Here is a 17,884-nt window from a genome sequence, read left to right on the forward strand (position 1 = left end):
AAAACAAAAAGCGAGGAACAAATTAATTTCTCCCAGTATTGCTACACAGCGCTCTCAGTACAGGGACGGTAAGTACAGCTCGCGTGCTTTCTTACGGGCTGTTTCCAGCCCTTCCTAGAATTGCCCCCCACCCGACCCAGGTCGTTGCTAGGCGACCTCAGGGCAGAGGGAAAGAGGCTGGGCGGCTCAGTAGGCTCCGCCCCACATGAGGGCCGGCGACACCGCCCGCCGCGCCGCACCCCGCCTTCAGGTCCTGCTCCCGCGTCAACACGGGCGACGAGCGGAGGCCCGACGCGCATGCGCTCTTCTTCCCGCGCGGCTACACCGCGCCGCGCTCCGCCCCTTCTCGCGCCCACCTTCCTTCTCCCCCAGGCCTCGGTCTGCCCCCACGGCACCCTAAGTCCCGTGACCAGTGACTACAGACCGACTGCATGCCCTCCAGACACTCCGCCCGTCTGCTCGTAGTGGCGGCGATGCAGGGCGGGAGCGTGCGGCCGGGGACCGCGACTGGACGCAGGGAGCTGACAGCTGCTGCAGGCTCACTTCCGGGCGGCTGGCGGAAGTGGCTGCGGTGGATGGTGGGAGGGGAAAGGGAGCGAGAGGGGAGGGCCGGGCCGCCGGGGGTCGAGGGGGTGGGGCCTAGGCCGGTGGTGGGGACCCGGCCTGGGCACCGGACTCGGACCTGGGCTCGGGGGCCAAGGCTCCTAGCGGAAAGGTGGCGGGCGGGATCCAGGTAACGACCCCAGCGCGGACTGGGTGGTGGTTGTCCGTGCCGTGGAGGGGTGCGAGTAGAAGTCTAGTAGGGAGGGTCGGAGTGTCACCCCCTTTCTCGTGAACTCACAGCTCTAGGTTTGAGGGAGAAGGGTGGGAGGAGTTAAATTTTTACGGAGTTGGGGTGGGGGGTGTCATCATGTACACACCACGCCCCTACAGGAAGTGTGTGTGTGTGTGTGTGTATGTGTGTGTGAATAAACTTAGTGGGGAGGGGGAGTCAACAAAGGTGGGCGCCTGAACTGAGAAACTGGAACACTGGGTCCACTACAGGCAGACTCGGGCCTCGTGCATTCCAGGAGAGTGCTCTCGGGAGTGGCCTTGGGAAGGAGTTTGACAGGGATTGGGAATTACATCCCTGGCATAGTTTGGGGAGCAGAGGAGGTGAGGGCTGAAGGATTGGGAGCGAGCAATGAGTGCAGAAGGTGCCAATATCTCGGTCCAGAATAGCTTCAGTTGAGTTGGAGCGAGCTTGGGTATTTAAAACCCTGTATACATTAAGAAGCTTGGAAGATGTAGGGTGATCAGTAGGTGGGTCGCTAGACAGGAGGACTTTCTTTTCTATGTTTCTTAGAAGAGACTCCATACATAATTAGTGGTCCTGGCTACTTTTTTTAGTGGAATTATACACGATCCTTTTTAAAATCCGGAGCCCTATATGTATATATCAATATTTGAATGAAGCAGGTATATTATTACCTTGAGTGTTTAGTGAAGGATTTTGTTATTACTTGTTTTTTACTGCTAGGTAAGAGTAAAGGTGTGTAATTGAGACAGGAGAAGAACTTGAAAGTCTTAGGCACCTTTTTGGGTGTCTACAAGAATGGAGAATGCCATAATGTTTAAATTTCCACAGGTTAACAGAAACCAGCCTCCTGGGCCATGCCGGTTTTAAGGCCTGCTTTTCATGATCCTGAGCAGAAGATAGAAAGACCAGTTCCAACAGTGGATGACTGCCCCTCTCTGAGCAGGAGATGGGGTAGCACTTGAGATCGGTCCACCACCAGACTTCAGGCTTAATTTGCCAGTTGAATGAAGGGATGTAACAGAGGCCTGGGAGCGACACTAAAGCTTGCAGCAGGGGGGGGAGGGGCCTGGATACACCCCTTCCCCCCCCAGACTCCTCCTCCGTCACGGCCCACTCATGGACTTTGGACCAGTATTACAGGAGATAACTGCATTTCCTTTTGTGGATCTAATTTGGAACGCTGAGCGTTGGAAATGGAGTCGGCATAGGAGTTTGATGATCTCCAGGGGGCAACTGAGAGGAGAGGAGCAAGGTAAGGCATCTATCTCCTTTCCCACTTGTTGTCTTGATGTTCCTGTGTAGAAAGTGCTGGGTGTGGCAAAGTCAGGAGAGATTGTCCTTCAGGTCAGGGTATCTCCCGTGTCCTGATAAGATAAACATGCACAAGGCTTCACTACCACATTGTTCTCTCAGTTCCCAACCTCTCCTTACCAAGGAAAGCGAGGTACCCTGTAAGGAGAAAATGAAACAAAGTTAGGCTTTTGAAGGGAGGTTGGATTAGTTACCTCTAAGAGCTTTTCTAACACTGAGATAATAGGCTTCGAAGTCATTTTGTACTAAAACCCTGGGATGGATTACCCATGCAAAGGCAGGCTGCTCTATTTTGGGTAGCAAACTGAATAGGGTTGTCAGGTGGGGAGGGTAAAAGATGATTTAGATAACTTCCCAAGTTCTCTCTCCTCCTCCTTCCCCTCTAAGGGAGCTTAGGCCCTGAAACCTCCTGGAAAGAATGAGAAACAGAACAAACACAGGTTTAGGAATCATAGGATGTGTGTTCCAGCTCTGACTTTCTTAGATAATTGACAACTCTAGATACTGTTGATGAACCCCTGCTGTGGTCCCTTCAGACACAAAATGGGATAACTAGCCTTTGCCAGCCCCCTCAAAGGTCGTTGAAAGGAACAAACACAATAATGAGGGACTTTGAAAAGGGGCATGTATATCTCGAACAATATGATTGATGTTATGTGCTTAATTGTTACATAGCAGAAAGTTCTGAATTCAGAATCCAGTTCTTTTATTGAATTACTGTGCTTGCTTAAGCTCTCAGCTCTAGAGCACCTAGAGCCTAGAAGATGTCCTTAACTAAAAGCCTGCCTGAATTTCCTGCTGCTGCTTAAATCCTAACTGGGCTTGCCAAATTGTAGGAGGTGAACTGGCCTCAAGGAAAAGTGACACTGCTGCATTGGCTTCTGTGTTGTCTTGGGGACTGTTGTGAAGTTGACAGTGTGACGCTGTAGGGTAGCTGATGAAAGAGGGGTGAGGGAAGTTTGGGGCCCTGATGATGCTATGTTCACAGAACTTGGCCTTCTAACCTAAAGGTCGGTGCTTCAGCTCTAACAGCTACTTCTCATGATGTCACAGCCTGCTCTTAGGGATTTATGCTTTGGAAATACTTAGGGCCGTTCTACTCTGTTAGGGGCTGCTGAGTAGATGGTGACCTCGTGTAACAGAGGAGAACTGTGCCCCAGGGGTTTCTTGGATGTAATCTTTATGGAGACTGATTGTCTGCACTTTAAGATGACAGGGTTTTTTGTCTTGTTCATGCTGACATCTACTGTTGTGTGCTGACAAGTTCATTCCAACTCATAAAGAGCCTATAGGACAGAGTAGAACTGTCCCCTGGTGTTGCCTAAGCTGTAATCATATGGGAGTAGATCACCAAGCCTTTTCACTTCTCTTAACCTTTTATATTTTCACAGGCTGAATTCCCCAAGCGAAACAGACTTGTTGTTGGGTATCTTCTCACTTCCTGCCAACTCCTTTGCACCCCATTTTACTTATGTCAAAATACCTGCTTTTCTCAGTGGCCACAATGGGTGGAGCATAGTGTTAGGAATTTAGAGATGTAGAGGATATGCCTTCTGAATGATATCTTCACCTCTCACCAGCTGACTAACACCTGGATCCCTGGAAGCTGGTAATAAGGACTGAGGTCATTTGCAAGCCCCAAATCCCGTATCTGCGACTCGGCTCTTCCCTTCACCTTCCTTGTCAGGAGTTTTAAGATTGGCAGGCAGGCCGGGACGTAGTCACCTGTCTAGAGCTTTTCCTCCTTCTGTGGTGCTGATGCCTGGGAAGCCCCTTTGAGGCCAGGCCGCTGCTTTAGAAGGTCGTTTTCTGGGTGAGAATGTCATTTGCTGAGGCAGAGGTTGTGTGCAGTACCCTGGTGCCGCCTCAGCCATCTGGGGGAGCCCACACTGTGTCAGAGGCTTTCCTCATTGGACCTTGGAGCATGCTGTAACGCAAGTGTCTAGGAATACTTCTAAGCACTCCAAGTACCAAAGAGTTGAGTTAGAGTTGTGTAGTGCTTATATTATGTAAAGAGAGCGGCCGTTGTGCCAGTTTTCCTTCATGGCATTGTTTTGAGGACAGAGCAGAGATTATTTCCCCCAGTTTGATAGGAGTGTGGAGTGGCCGATGTTGTCATCGCTTGTCTAGTACTGTTGTGCTTCAAGGCGTATTTAGATTCTGCTGCAAATTTCACAAGAGAGGAACTCGTTGCCCTGTGGAAAAGCCTCTCTGGTAAGATGTCTCTCCCTTATTGTGGGGCATTCCTTTCCCCTGGAACTTCCCCTGGAAGCCTTAGTTCTCTCCTGTGCTTGCCTCATCCACAAGACAGTCCTCTTTAGACAGACCCCAGTCCTTCTCACAGAGAGGCATGGATCCCACGGCACTGTCCTCTGGACTCTGCCCAGACACCATACAGTTTGTGGTGGTGAAGTCACTTAATGAGGACCAACGATGGACTTAACCAAAAGTTGTGTGGGCATTTTAACTGACGTTGTTTACACCCTTCTTTCTCCCCAGAGGAATAGTAAGTGACTAACCAAGTTACATTTCCCAGGCATTGTGTCCCTCAGGGATCACTGTGTCACCCTTTTCTTCTTTCTTTGACCTTGCTGAGCTGAACTTTTGGGTCTCTCTGGATGTGAAGAACGGTAGGGGTAGGGGAGGGCTAGGGGAAAATAGAACACTGATTTTAAACTTTGCTGGTTTTCTCCTACTGATGGTTTCAAGCCAATATCTCTTAAAGTTCAGAGCATGATTCTTTTCCAAATTATAAAAAAAGAAAAAAGAAAATCATGATGTGTTGGGCATGGTTACAGGTGTGACATTTTCTGGGACAATTTTCACTTCTTTTCCGCCCTCCTTTGAGTGGTTATAGGGTGGGCAAGATGAAGTGTTGCCGCTTCTACTTCTCTCTCATCCTGTGACCCGATTCTTATATTTCTTCCACTTTTATGCAGTCCAATCACAGCCTCCCACCAAGCATCTGGTACCTGGTTTCTTTCTCCACACTGAAACCTATATGACCGGAACTCTGGACCTGTTTTTCTAATTGGCACTCGTTACCCCAACTTCTTGCTTCTCATAACTGCTCTTTTCCCGTGCTTCCATCCAGTCATTCGGTCCGTCACCATTCTCTTAACAGGCTCCTTCTTGGGACAGCTCTTGGACCCAGGGACTGTTTACTCTTAGGTCTTCCTGTTAGCCTTGGTACGTAGAGCCCTACCAAGTAAACAAAGGATTATAGAAATGAGCTGGGCCTATGATGCCCAGAGATTTCCTTCTCCTGTTCTACCACTGACCTGCCTTCATTGGAGAAGGGTGACTGTTAGGGCTGGGAGGCATCGCACATCTCTTCATATGATGGTTGGACCACCCTTACCTTTCAGCACCCCGTCATGCCCTTCCTCCTGGAGGGTGATCGAAGCTCTTGGTACCTTAAATGTCCACCCCAGTGTTTCCTCACTTTTAGGAAATGTTATCATTTTCCCTCTTGCCTTGACACTGAGTGTGTGCATGTAAGAGACCCACAATCCCCAACTCCCTTCATAAGAAAGCAGAGAGAGGGGGGAGAGGTGCAGAGACACTAGCTGCTGGCTGGCACATGTGCGTGGGCTGCAGTTTCTCATCACTGTCTATGCAGTCAGCTGAGTTGGAGAGTTTGGAGACACACATACACATGGAGCGTACATGCAGCGTGCGCGCGCACACACACACACACACACACACACACACACACACACTTCAGCTCCACTGATGCGTCAGCGCAGGCATTTCTCTCTCATCCTCCAGCGCTGGGTTCCCCTGCTGCTTCTGCCCCACTGGGCATCTGTTGTGCTGGACACACAGCACTATCCCTGAGGGCACTTGTGCTCAGGAGCCCAAGAGGGAATAAATACCAGCTTGGGAGTCAGGAAGAGTTGAGTTGAAAACCTGACCATACCCCTTGCTAGGTTGGGGACTTCAGCCAGGTCTCTGCTGTTGAATGGGATGCTCTTGTACTCTGCAGAGCTGTCTGGAGGCTTAATGGAGAGGTTGTGGGAAGGGGGTCTGACATGTAGAGGCTTGTGCCTGGTAGCCCCTTCCTCAAACTCATTGCCATTGAGTCATTTTGATTCAGTGACCCTATAGGACATGATAGAACTGCCTCTGAGTTTCTAAGCCTGTGACTCTTTAAGGAAGTAGAAATCCCCGTCTTTCTCCCTCAGAACCTATAGGACAGGGTACAACTTCCCCGGTGGATTTTTGAGACAAAATCGTTACAGGAGCAGAAAGCCTCATCCTTCTTTCTCAGAGTGGCTTTTCCAACTGGTGACCTTGTGCATTATCCACACTACCACCAGAACACCTTCTGCAATTAATCTGGTTTTAGCACCTCACCTCCATGTCCTTTATGACATGCTTCACCTTTGTTTCTCTAGAACACAGCACAATTCCTGGTTTCAGGTAGAAATGGGTTAGCAGCCAAAGTCCATCAGTTCAGGCTGCTGTGGGGCTCTGGAACACAGGGTGGGATGGGATGTGAACTGGGGAACGTGTGTGTCCTGATCACATCATGGCCCTGGCCTCAAATCCTTAAGCAGACAGTAGTTTCTCAGCTTTCCACCCTCACTTCTCAGGTCAGCAAGTGAGAGGGCTAGGTGGTGGGTGGTAGGTGAGGCTTTTGCAGAGTTGGGTAGAAGAGGGACGTGGTGAAAGGAAGCGGGGCTGGCGATGCAGATAGTAGGTGGAGAATAGCAAGCACTTCTGTGAGCCAGCAAATGGCTCATCCTCTAGCATTTATCTGGCCTTCACTGAGTGGCCTAAGGAAACCTGTTTCTACCTCTGGATCTGGTGCTGCAACACCCCCCCAGTCCCATCCCAACCCCCAGTCAGGGCTCCTAGCCGCTGGCCTTCTGTGTTTCCCACCTGCCCTCTCATACTCTGCTCAAGATTCAGGTCACAAGCATTTTCTCTGTTGCACAGATGCCTCTCTCAACCACGCGGATCCCGAATCAAACCTCCCTCTCCTCCCACAACTGACTTCCTCCCTCAGGTTTCTTCTCTCTTCCGCCCCTAAGTACCTAGCAGCAAGTGTTCAAAGCCCTTCCCCCACCCCACCCCAAGGTTACCATTGATTCCTTTCCTCCTCAGGCCTGGTGGGTCTGCACCTGGGGGAGCGTGTGCTCCCCACCACCCGAAGAGAGAGTTTTCATTTTATTTAAAGAAAGAAAAGAAACAACAGCTGGCCTTCGGCTGGTTCTGGCAGCAGGTGTTTCCTCTCTGGCTCTCCTTTGGGCACCCGGTTTCTGTTCTCGTTCCCTGCACCACGGCCCCTGGGTGCCCTCCACTCCGCGGCTTCCTGCTGGCAGCCTGGCCTGTGCTGAGCGGCTGGTCTCCAGCCTCGACCGCGTAGCTGGTGAACGCCCCCCCCCCCTCCTTTAGGCCCAGGGCAGCGGACTTGGGGAGGGGAGCCCCGGGGGCCTAATCTGGCTCGGCGGGATGAGGGGTGAAGGTGTGTCTCGGAGGGAGGGAACGGCCTTCGGCGTTGCCTCTGGGAGTTGGTATGGGACCGAGGGCATCAGCCGCGGCCAGGAGCCGCTCCAAGTTGGGCGCCCTCGGGGAAACTGTTGGGAACGGGTTGGAGCGGCTGGGAGAGGAGCTGGTGCCCGCAGGAGGGGGCGGGAGGTGTGTCTTGAGTGGCAGGGCGGGCGGAGGGCCCCGGGCCCGGCTGGGACTAGAGGGTGGGCGCCCGGCCGGCCCCGCCCCTCGGCCCGCCCTCGCCCCGCCTCTGGGGAGGGCCAAGTTGTCCGCCGGCGGCTGGGCAGCCACGGTGCAGAAACGGTCGGCCGGGCGGAAGGCGTCGGCGCTCGCGGGCCCCTGGAGCGTGCGGAGCTGAGCACCGGGCTCGTGCCCCGCGCCCCGGCGGGCGGGCGGGCCAAGTTCAGGAGCGGGGAAGTTGGGAGAACCTGGTGAGTTGGGTTCAGGAACGCCCACAGCCGACAGTTCGGGGACTTGTCCCCGAGAGGGAGGCCCCGCGGGTGCGGAGAGGAGAGGGCGCCACGGATGCCCTGAGCCCGGGCTTGCCACTTTTCCAGCCTTTCGGGTGCCCAGCAAGTTCTGGTGCCCGTGAGCCCGAGCGTGAGGGGGTTGGCTTGGGCCGGTTGGCGCCCCAGCTGCGCTTCCTTCCCCCTGCGAGGAAGTAGGAACTTGGCGTTCTGCTTTGGGATCCCGGGCCTCCAGCTGTTGGAAGAGGGGCGGGCTTCCGCGATGGGGAGGCAGTTGTGAAACTCGGCCTCTCAGCAAAAGTTTGCGTGGGCCCGGGAGGCGATGGGATCGCGGGGGAGGGTTTGTGGGGCGGAAATAGGAGATGGAGGTACCCCAAGTTCCTTTTCTCCTCGTCCACGAGGGTAAAATTGACTCAATACTTAAATGTGTAAATTGACCAGAAACTTTTGATTGTTTGCGCGCGCGTGTGTGTGTGTGTGTGTGTGTGTGTGTGTGTGTGAAGCAAGGGACTCCTGAGACAGTGTGAGATGTACAGACTGTCTTAATACACTGAAACTTCCAGATATTTCTCAGAGAACTGAGTTAGTTAAGGTTGACCCTCGCCTCTGTGATGTGTTCACAGTCATGGCTCTATTTTGTTTGTAATATTTTCAGGCTATGTATCCTTCGGCCCAACTTGCTCCCATTTTCCAGAATTTGCCTCCTGGCGTGAGTCAGTGCTACCGCACCTTTCCATTACTGAAACCGTGGAGCTCACTCCCCAGGCTCTCTCCATCTGGGTCTTAGCGGTATCCTTCTCCAGGAGAGAGAAAGAGAGAGAGGGGGAGAGGGAGAGATAGAGATTATCGGGGTGTTGCGGTGCTGCCCACCGTCGAGGAACCCACCAGCTGCTCTGCAGAAGAGACTTGGACCTGCGCCCATAAAGATTTCGCTTTAGGAAACCCTGTTGGGGCAGTCCTATGCTGTCCTACAGGGTTGCTACCAGTGGCATTCCTAAAATAGACGGAAAATGGATTTAAAAGATAATGGGATTTTCCACAAACTTTTTGAAGCCTCCTTGTCCAAGTCAGACTTGCCTCTACGGCACACAACTGCAACAACAGCAATCTTGGAGATGATCCAGATCAACCCCTCTGATGTCCTTACGGATGAGGGAGTAGAGGCTCAAGAGATCAGGCACCTTGTTCAGAGTTACCTGACTGGCTAGTGCTAGTTTGCCAGGATCCCAGGCCCTTGGGCTCTCCTTTTCCAGAGGGAAGAACCTCATTCCTTTCTGCCTAAGTCTTATTCTCTAAGCGCTTGAATTATTTAGTGTAGCCTCTGACTCCTTTTCAGTTCTTCCATCCTTCTGAAATTGTGGAACCTAGTACTTGATACAGGTCTAATGATGGATAAGAAAGTAATTCAGTTAGTTCTAAGCAAGACATAGATCAAAGGAAACGCCTGTCAACATTCCTACCAGTCTCAAACTTAATTTTAAAGCTGGATACGCCTTCCCCAGAAGCCCTGGGGACGTAGTGGGTTACGTGCTGGGCTGCTAACCACAAGGTCAGCAGGTGAAAATCACAAGCTGCTCCCTGGGAGCTTTTCTGCTCCCATAAAGCCTTTCGGTCTCAGAAACCACAGGGGCAGTTCTACCCTGCCCTGTAGAATCACTATGAGTTGGAATTGACTTGATGGCAGTGAGTATGACTTCCCCATTATTGTTCCCAGTTGGCTATTTGGTGTTTACTTGCTGTGTAAGGAGGATCCCCTGGTTGTGTAGTGGTTACAATTTGGCCCAGTAACGACAAGGTCAGCAGTTCCAAACCACCTGCTGCTCTGAGCAAGAAAGATGGCTCTTTCTACTCCCGTGAAGAGTTACAGTGTAAGATACAGCAAAGTAATAATGATTTATAAAGTTTCAAGGGTTCATCAGGGAGGGTAGCGGGGAGGGAGAAGAAAAATGAGCTGATACCAAGGGATCAAGCAGAAAGCAAATTTTCTTAGAATGATGGTGGCAACAGATGTGCTTGACAACAACGTATGTACGTATGGATTGTGATAAGAGTTGTACGAGCCCCCATAAGATGATTTAAAAAAAAAAGAGTTACAGTCTCAGAAACACACATGGGTACTGCTACCCTGTCCTATGAGGTCAGTATGAGTCAGCACAGATGGCATTGAGTTTGTTTTCTGTGTAATTGCCTGTGGGCACAGCTGTCCTGATTAAGGAACTGTGTATCTGGAGTCATTCCTGTTCCGTCCAAGTATCCTGAGCCTAATCTGTAACCTGTTACTCCCCTAGTACACACCATGGTTGTGAGTGGGGTCAGTGAGTTCTTTGTGGCCCTGCAATGAATTGTAGACCCCAGTCCTGCTGTTGGCTGCTGCCACCAGCAGTTTCAGTCGCAGCAACAGCAACGGACAGCTGTGGTGATGAGAACGGCAGGAAGTAGGCTTCCATAAGGTTTTAATCCGGTGCTCACACAACATCTACGTCAGGTAATGTCATCTTTCACAGAATAAATGACACATGCCTGTATAGTTATCCGTCATTTAACACCAATGCACAGTACGTTTTAACTGTCTGTATTCCTATTCTGTTATTTGATCCAAAAGTGTCTTTACGGGATAGGCATGTATTTGTGAAACTGTCACCACAGTCAAGATGTCCCCTAGTGCCTTTTGAAAACATCTCCCTCCTCCCTGGCCCTCTCCCCGTGCCCCAGGATGTTTTTGTTTTCCACTATAGATTAGTTTGTATATTCTAGAGTTGTATACAAATGGAAGCATGCTCTAGGCATTCCTTTTGGTCTGGTGGCTTTTTTCATTCCACATAATTATGTTGAGATTTCATCCATGTGTTGGGTGTATCATAGTTTATTTCCCTTTATTGCTTAATCATATTCCATTCTATAGATAAACTACAATTTAGTTCTGCATTTGCCTGTTTTATAGGCCTTTATGTTGTTTCCAGTTTTTCATGATTGTGAATGAAGTTGCTATCAACAGTCCCATAAAGGTCTTTATGAACACATATTTTTATTTCTCTTGGGTGCATACCTAGGAATGGCCTTGCTGGGTCCTACAGTAGCTCCATGTAGCATTTTGACATCCTGTCAACTATTGTAAAACATCTGACCTGTATTTCACATCATCTGCAGAAACTACCATGACAGACTTAATGGAAAAGTGGAAACGATATAGGTTATAGAAGAAAACATGGGTAAAGGTCTTTTTGACCCCGAGTTAGGCAGAGATTTCGTATGTGCAATGTGTGTTGCTACTCTGTCCCTCGTGGTGGGGCTTCCGCCTCTGCTGCCTTGCTCACCACTTCAGGCAGGGACCACACATGTGCTCAGCTGATGGTGGTTCTTTCTTGATGGTTTTCCAATCCCTGTACCTGCTTCTGAGCTAGCTCGCCAGCTTACCTAGTGGAATGGCAAAAGTGACCAATTCCCAAGTAGCCTCCTCTGCTCTTTATTTCCATGCTCCTCCCTGTCACTGCGAGCAAGTTTCAAAAGACTATGGAAAGAAGAGCGACATTAAGCAGTCGCATTGCATCACACATGTCAAACATCCACGAGACAGAGAAAAACCCTAACACACTTGATAATTGAATGTCATTAAAATTAAGAACTTCTGCTCTTCAATAGACACTTAAGCAAATAGAAGGGCAAGATTGTGTTTTTTCCCTGCTAGTCTGATGAGTGATACATGGTATCTCGATTGGTTTAATTTGCATTTCTCTTGTTATGAGTGAAGGTGAACATCCCTTCATAGTCCTAAAGGCTGTTTTGACGTACTCTTGTTCTTTTGCCCAGTTTCCTATAGAATTTTGGGCCCCCAATTATGTTAACTACCACCTTTATCATATACTAGCTTTCTGTGTGTAGCTGGGCTTATTTCTGGACTTTTATTTTACTGGATTGTCTATTTATGTAAGTTGGGGGCTGACTTGATGGCAGTTAACAATAACAACAACTGCCACGCAGTTTAATTATAGAGATGTAGTATGCAGTGCTCCAATATGTGGTATTAGTCTCCCTTTATGACTCATTTTTATTATTTTCCTAGATACGCTTACATTCTTAGTTAGTCACTTTAAGGTCAATTTTTCCAGCTACATTAAAAAACCTATTGTTAGTGGGATTGCATCTGACATCCTAATGGAAGAACAAGGATGTTCAAGTCTTCTATTGTAACTTCTAGGAATTATCGCTTTTATAAAGGGCTGTTAGGCTGGGTTCTCTAGAGAAGCAAGACCATATATATATATATGTATATATGTATATGTATATATACACCTATATATATAGCTCTCTCTATATGTGTGTATATATATATATATAATTAAAAAAATGGCACACACACTTGTAGATAAATCCAGTCTGGTTCTAGTCTGTGGATCGTGTTAAGCAAGAGGCTTTTCCTAACTCCCTTAGTTGTGGGAAGCTAACAAACCAGGAAGCAGAAAGATGAAGCAGGAAGAGTACAAGCTGATGGATGTGGAGGCAGGTGAATCTAGAGTCACCAGGTCAGGCTTATGGCTGTAGTCCAGTGAATCCAAGGTTGACAAGTCTTAGATGGCAGACTGCTGATGGCTCTCAGGGTTGGCAAGCAATGACAAACTGTTGGCTCCAGTCCAAAGAACCTGAGGTCAATAAGCCAGATGGAGAATCCAGACAAGCGAGAAGCAAGCAAGTGTCCCCACAAGATTCACTTATATAGGAACTGGGCCACACCCCCAAGGAAGCTTCCTTTCTATTGTGCCAAGGGGTTGAATAAGGGAGTGCATTCCAGCTTGATCATCTTAAAATTTATTGGCAGCTCACAGCAGATCCTGTTATGGAGTTGATTACACTATGTTAGTAACGTCATGGAATATTACTAGGTCTTAACTGTCAAACCACTGAGAATCTTGACCTAGCCAAGTTGACACAAAAATCACCACAAAAGCTTTGGAATGTTTCCTGATAAGTTTATTCCTAAGTGTTTTATTGATTTTGTCGTGGTGTCTGAAAGCAAGGTTTCTTCATCTCTTAGGAGAACAGTGGGTTCTTATTTGTGCATAGGAAGGATAATGGTTTTTTTTGTTTTGCGCCCCGGCTAATGGTTTTCTAATGTTAATTTTTACTGATACTTTGGTCAGTTCTTTGATTGTATGGGCTGGCCTTATCCTTGCTTATCTAGAATTTTTTAGGCATGTTCTTATAGCAGCAGCAAATAAAGATAGTTTTGTATTTTTTCCACTTCTGCCTGTAATTGTTTTCTCTTGTGCCATTGCTTTGGCTGATATTTCTAGCAGAGTGTTAAATAGTAGTGGAGATAGTGGGCATCTGGCTTTGTTCATCACATTAGTGGGGGTGCTTTCAGTGTTTCCTTGTTAAATAGAGTGCTGGCTTTGGTACTGAGATGTGCTACTGGGTTTTTTAAAAACATGTAATTTTAGGGCAGTTTGATATAAGGAATGGGAAACAAATTTTCTAGCTCTCCTGCCCCCACCACCTTTGAGCTCCCAATGGAAGATGGGAACTGAAATCTGCCAGGTGGGGAAGGGAGAGTTCTGTTCCTGCGTTCCCTCCCCTTCCATCAGCATCCCTCCCTCCTTCCCTCTCAAACATGCATTGCTTTGATGAGTCACAGTATCACTCCTGGAGAGGTAGAGCATGTCTGTTCTCCCATGTATGTCTGCTCTCCCATGCCGATTAGCCCCTTGGTTAGAGGAAAGGCAGCTGGTTATTCTAAGAAGGCTGGAGTCAACCTCCTGGTCTCCCTGTCCCACATGTTCCCCTGTCCCTGCCCCACTCCCACGGGTGTGCAGTCACGTGCCCCTGTTGTGACAGTTCTCTCTTTCCTCTCCTTAGGTACATGGCTGCTTCCTGATTCTGAAGGCCAGCGGGAGCTTCCCTAGAAGGGTGATCGAGAAGTGAACGAGGCATACAGAGGGCAGCCTAGAGCCCTGTCTTTGCCCCCCACCCTCCCTTGTGGGGGCCAGGATGCTGAAGAAGCAGTCTGCAGGGATTGTGCTGTGGGGCGCTATCCTCTTTGTGGCTTGGAACGCCCTGCTCCTCCTCTTCTTCTGGACACGCCCGGCACCTGGCAGGTTGCCCGCAGACAGTGCTCTTGATGATGACCCTGCCAGTCTTACCCATGAGGTGATCCGTCTGGCCCAGGAAGCTGAGGTGGAATTGGAGCGACAGCGGGGGCTGTTGCAGCAGATCAAGCAGCACCATGTTCAATGGCGGCAGCAGTTGAAGGTGCCCACTGTGGCGCCTCCCGCACAGCGTGTGCCTGTGACCCCACTGCCAGCAGTTATCCCCATCCTGGTCATTGCCTGTGACCGTAGCACCGTCCGGCGCTGCCTGGACAAGTTGCTGCATTACCGGCCCTCCGCCGAGCGCTTCCCCATCATTGTCAGCCAGGACTGTGGTCATGAGGAAACTGCCCAGGTGATTGCCTCCTACGGCAGCGCCATCACACATATCCGGCAGCCTGACCTGAGCAACATTGCTGTGCCACCTGACCACCGCAAATTCCAAGGCTACTACAAGATTGCCCGGCATTACCGCTGGGCGCTGGGCCAGATCTTCCATCGATTCAAGTTCTCAGCAGCTGTCGTGGTTGAGGATGACCTGGAGGTGGCACCAGACTTCTTCGAGTACTTCCAGGCCACCTACCCGATGCTGAGGGCTGACCCCTCACTCTGGTGTGTGTCTGCCTGGAATGACAATGGCAAGGAACAGATGGTGGACTCGAATAAGCCCGAGCTCCTGTACCGCACGGACTTTTTCCCTGGCTTGGGCTGGCTGCTGCTGGCTGAGCTCTGGGCCGAACTGGAGCCCAAGTGGCCCAAGGCCTTCTGGGATGACTGGATGCGCCGGCCAGAACAACGACAGGGAAGAGCCTGTGTGCGGCCTGAAATCTCAAGAACGATGACCTTTGGCCGCAAGGGTGTCAGCCATGGGCAGTTCTTTGACCAGCACCTCAAGTTCATTAAGTTGAACCAGCAGTTTGTGCCCTTCACCCAACTGGACCTGTCTTACCTGCAGCGGGAGACCTATGACCGGGACTTCATTGCGCGTGTCTATGGTGCTCCCCAGCTCCAGGTGGAGAATGTGAGGACCAATGAGAGGAAGGAGCTGGGAGAGGTGCGGGTGCAGTACACGAGCAAGGACAGCTTCAAAGCCTTCGCCAAGGCCCTGGGTGTTATGGATGACCTCAAGTCAGGGGTCCCCAGGGCTGGCTATCGGGGCATTGTGAGTTTCCAGTTCAGGGGCCGCCGCGTCCACCTGGCGCCCCCGCAGAGCTGGAGTGGCTATGACCCCAGCTGGAATTAGTCTGCCTCCCTGCCCCTCCTTAGCCCTGCCCTTGCCATATCATAGGTGGAGGCAGGGCCACAGTCCTCAGGCTGCGTCCACCTGTCTGTTTCCCTCTTGGGTCCTTTTATTTTCTTTTTAGAGTGGCATCTGAGGGCAAGATGATAGGGCAAGGGCGCTCCCTCCTCCCGAGGGGGCAGGCCGGGAGAATGTTTCTGGGGTATGTTGGGAGGTATTTGTCGAGAAACCACTGTGTGGTAGAGGGAAGCTTGGGTTTCTACATCCAGTGTTCAACCAGGGCGTCTGTAGAGAGGCTGATGACTTTAGTTCGCATGACCAGGCCCCTTTACCCCTGATCTGGCTCTTTTGTCATCCCTCCCCACCCTTTCCTCATCTTTCACCAGGATTTGTGTGTGTGTGTGTGTGTGTGTGTGTGTGTGTGTGTGTGTGTGAGGGCGGTCACTGGATTGTGTGAGAAAGGCGATGTACCTGCGGCCAAAACAAGACTAACCAAAGGGATTTCACCATCGGGTTGGAGTGGAGTTGTTTTTGTCAGGATTGACTGCCACCTCCTCTTGTTTCTTCCACTGGGGTGCTTTTCCTTTCTCTTCCCATCCCTGTGGCCTCGGTTCTCTCCCAGCACCCTGCAGTTTGTGGTTCTAGGATGAAAAGCTGCAGGGGAACAGCCAGACCTCACTCAGCTCTTCACCAGCTGTGTGAAGTGAGCGTGGGGAAGAGAGAGCCTCAGCTGTGCTGGGACAGCCTACTCCTCATCTTTTCTCAAAGAGACAGACTAGTCTCCTGCAGCCCCTGCCCCAGACATCGATGCCTTCCCTGTTCCTAGGAAGGTTCAGCGCCGGCTTGTTGAAAGCGATCATTCGCTCCTCTTATACCTTCTTCCCTTAGGATTTGGTGCACAAGCTCCTCCGTGAGGTCTTTGGCTTCTGGTGTCTTCCTCAGTGCGAGGCATCAGAGTCAAGAACAGGACCACTCCAGCTCTGGTGCCAGGGCTGGCTTTCATGCCCCCCAACCCCACATTTCCTTATCCTAACGGGTTAGGACGCAGGTGGCAGGTTGGAGAGGAATGTGTGTGCTGTTGTTTCTTGCCTGACCTCAATTTCATGTAAGAAAGTTGAAGCTACAGAATTATTTTCAAAAATAAAGTAAAGGCTGTATTGTCTGAAAAACAGTTGTGTGTGTATATGTCTTTGAAAAAAGGCGAGGTTGGAAAACGCTGTGAAAGGTTGTGGGAAGAGAAAGGAAAGGAAAAGGCTACTCAGGGAAAAGACTGGAAAAGCAAGAGGCAAGTTGAATGAGCAAGGAAGGAGTGGAAAGGGGCAAAAGCTATTGGCAGCCGAGGGAAGGTGAAAGAAAGGCCATGCTTGAAGACAGAGGGGAGAGAGCCCGCGATGACTATTCCCTAGAGGTGAGTATATGCGAACCTCAGCAGAATAGTCATTGAGCCCCCTTAGGGGTTCTAAACCGGAGTAACCCTCACAGGGATGAGCACCTTTGCTGACCACCCGCTGCAAGGTTAAGTAGTAGTTATCGGACACTTGTGAGTGCCAAATAATCTGGTAACTAGGTTGACCATGGCAGTGGGCATTCCATTTCCCGTGTTTCTGGTGAAAATGCCTTTTGTTATTGTCATCCAGAACACACACTAACCATGTAACAAGCAAATGTTCCAGAAGCTACCATGTCGTGTACAGGGCATTCTGATAGTTTTCATTCTACTGATTTTTCTTTAACTATACCTTGCAGCATGAACTTGATTTCATGAGGGTCTTTGGAAAACGTTGATTGTTTGCTAGTTGTGGTAGCAGACCTAGCTCCGTACCTTTGAAGCATTTTTGTGGAGCTACATTGGGAAGTATGGGGGTTCCAGAACACTTCGCTGTGCTCTTGCAGGTCCTGTACAAACCTGCGCACAGACCAAGAGGCAGGCATTTGAACACAACAGAGGGACATAGGTTTTAAAATCATGAAAGGTGTGCGCCAGGTTGTAGCTTCACAATACTTCCTGCATCTGTATGCTCCGCAAATCCCAGAAGCAGGGCTCTGTGAAGAATGTGGCATCAAGATTGGAGGAAGGCTTGTTGGGAAAAGGCCAAACGCAGAGGGCACCACTCTGCTCACTGGAAAGTGAGGATGACTCGAAGCACTTACCTATGAAGATCAGAAACGACACCTTTTGATATGGATTACAACTCTGTAAAGAAAACCCAAATCTTCACCACTGGGTCAATAAATAACATCCTCATAAACAAAAGTTTAAAGTGGTCAGATAAGTCATTTTCCTGGAAGTCCGTGCACTCACTGCCATCTGGTGGGGGAAGACAGCACGTCGTGCCCCTCCAGCAGCAGAAAGCCCATCTTTCTCTCAGTCTCTGGTGGTTCGGAACTGCTGAGTCAGTATTAGCAGACCAACCTGTAACCACTACACCACTAGGGCTGGGATCAGCTGTCACGAAATAATGACATACTGTGCTGGGCAGATTAGCTG

General features: G+C 50.0%; 1 protein-coding gene across 3 annotated transcripts; it reads left to right on the plus strand.

Annotated features, from left to right (window-relative positions):
• Positions 1–440: 440 nt before the first annotated feature.
• MGAT1 (alpha-1,3-mannosyl-glycoprotein 2-beta-N-acetylglucosaminyltransferase) lies at positions 441–16,565 on the plus strand. 3 transcript variants are annotated; one of them, XM_075542087.1, is made up of 3 exons: positions 441–578; positions 1,628–2,051; positions 13,927–16,565. In XM_075542087.1, exon 3 carries the CDS (start codon positions 14,059–14,061, stop codon positions 15,397–15,399), a length of 1,341 nt encoding a protein of 446 aa, XP_075398202.1. In that variant the 5' UTR covers positions 441–578; positions 1,628–2,051; positions 13,927–14,058; the 3' UTR covers positions 15,400–16,565. The 3 variants fall into 3 exon arrangements, with proteins under 3 accessions (XP_075398202.1, XP_075398201.1, XP_075398203.1); XM_075542086.1 differs by lacking the exon at positions 441–578 and adding an exon at positions 603–733; XM_075542088.1 differs by lacking the exons at positions 441–578; positions 1,628–2,051 and adding an exon at positions 7,869–8,040.
• The last annotated feature ends 1,319 nt before the right edge of the window (positions 16,566–17,884 follow it).

Source organism: Tenrec ecaudatus, chromosome 2, assembly GCF_050624435.1.
Source record: "Tenrec ecaudatus isolate mTenEca1 chromosome 2, mTenEca1.hap1, whole genome shotgun sequence".
In the NCBI taxonomy this organism is placed as follows: Eukaryota; Metazoa; Chordata; class Mammalia; order Afrosoricida; family Tenrecidae; genus Tenrec; species Tenrec ecaudatus.

Bases quoted from the DNA above. Each gene is read 5' to 3' on its own strand.
- MGAT1 (XM_075542087.1), top strand. From the start codon at position 14,059: ATGCTGAAGAAGCAGTCTGCAGGGATTGTGCTGTGGGGCGCTATCCTC.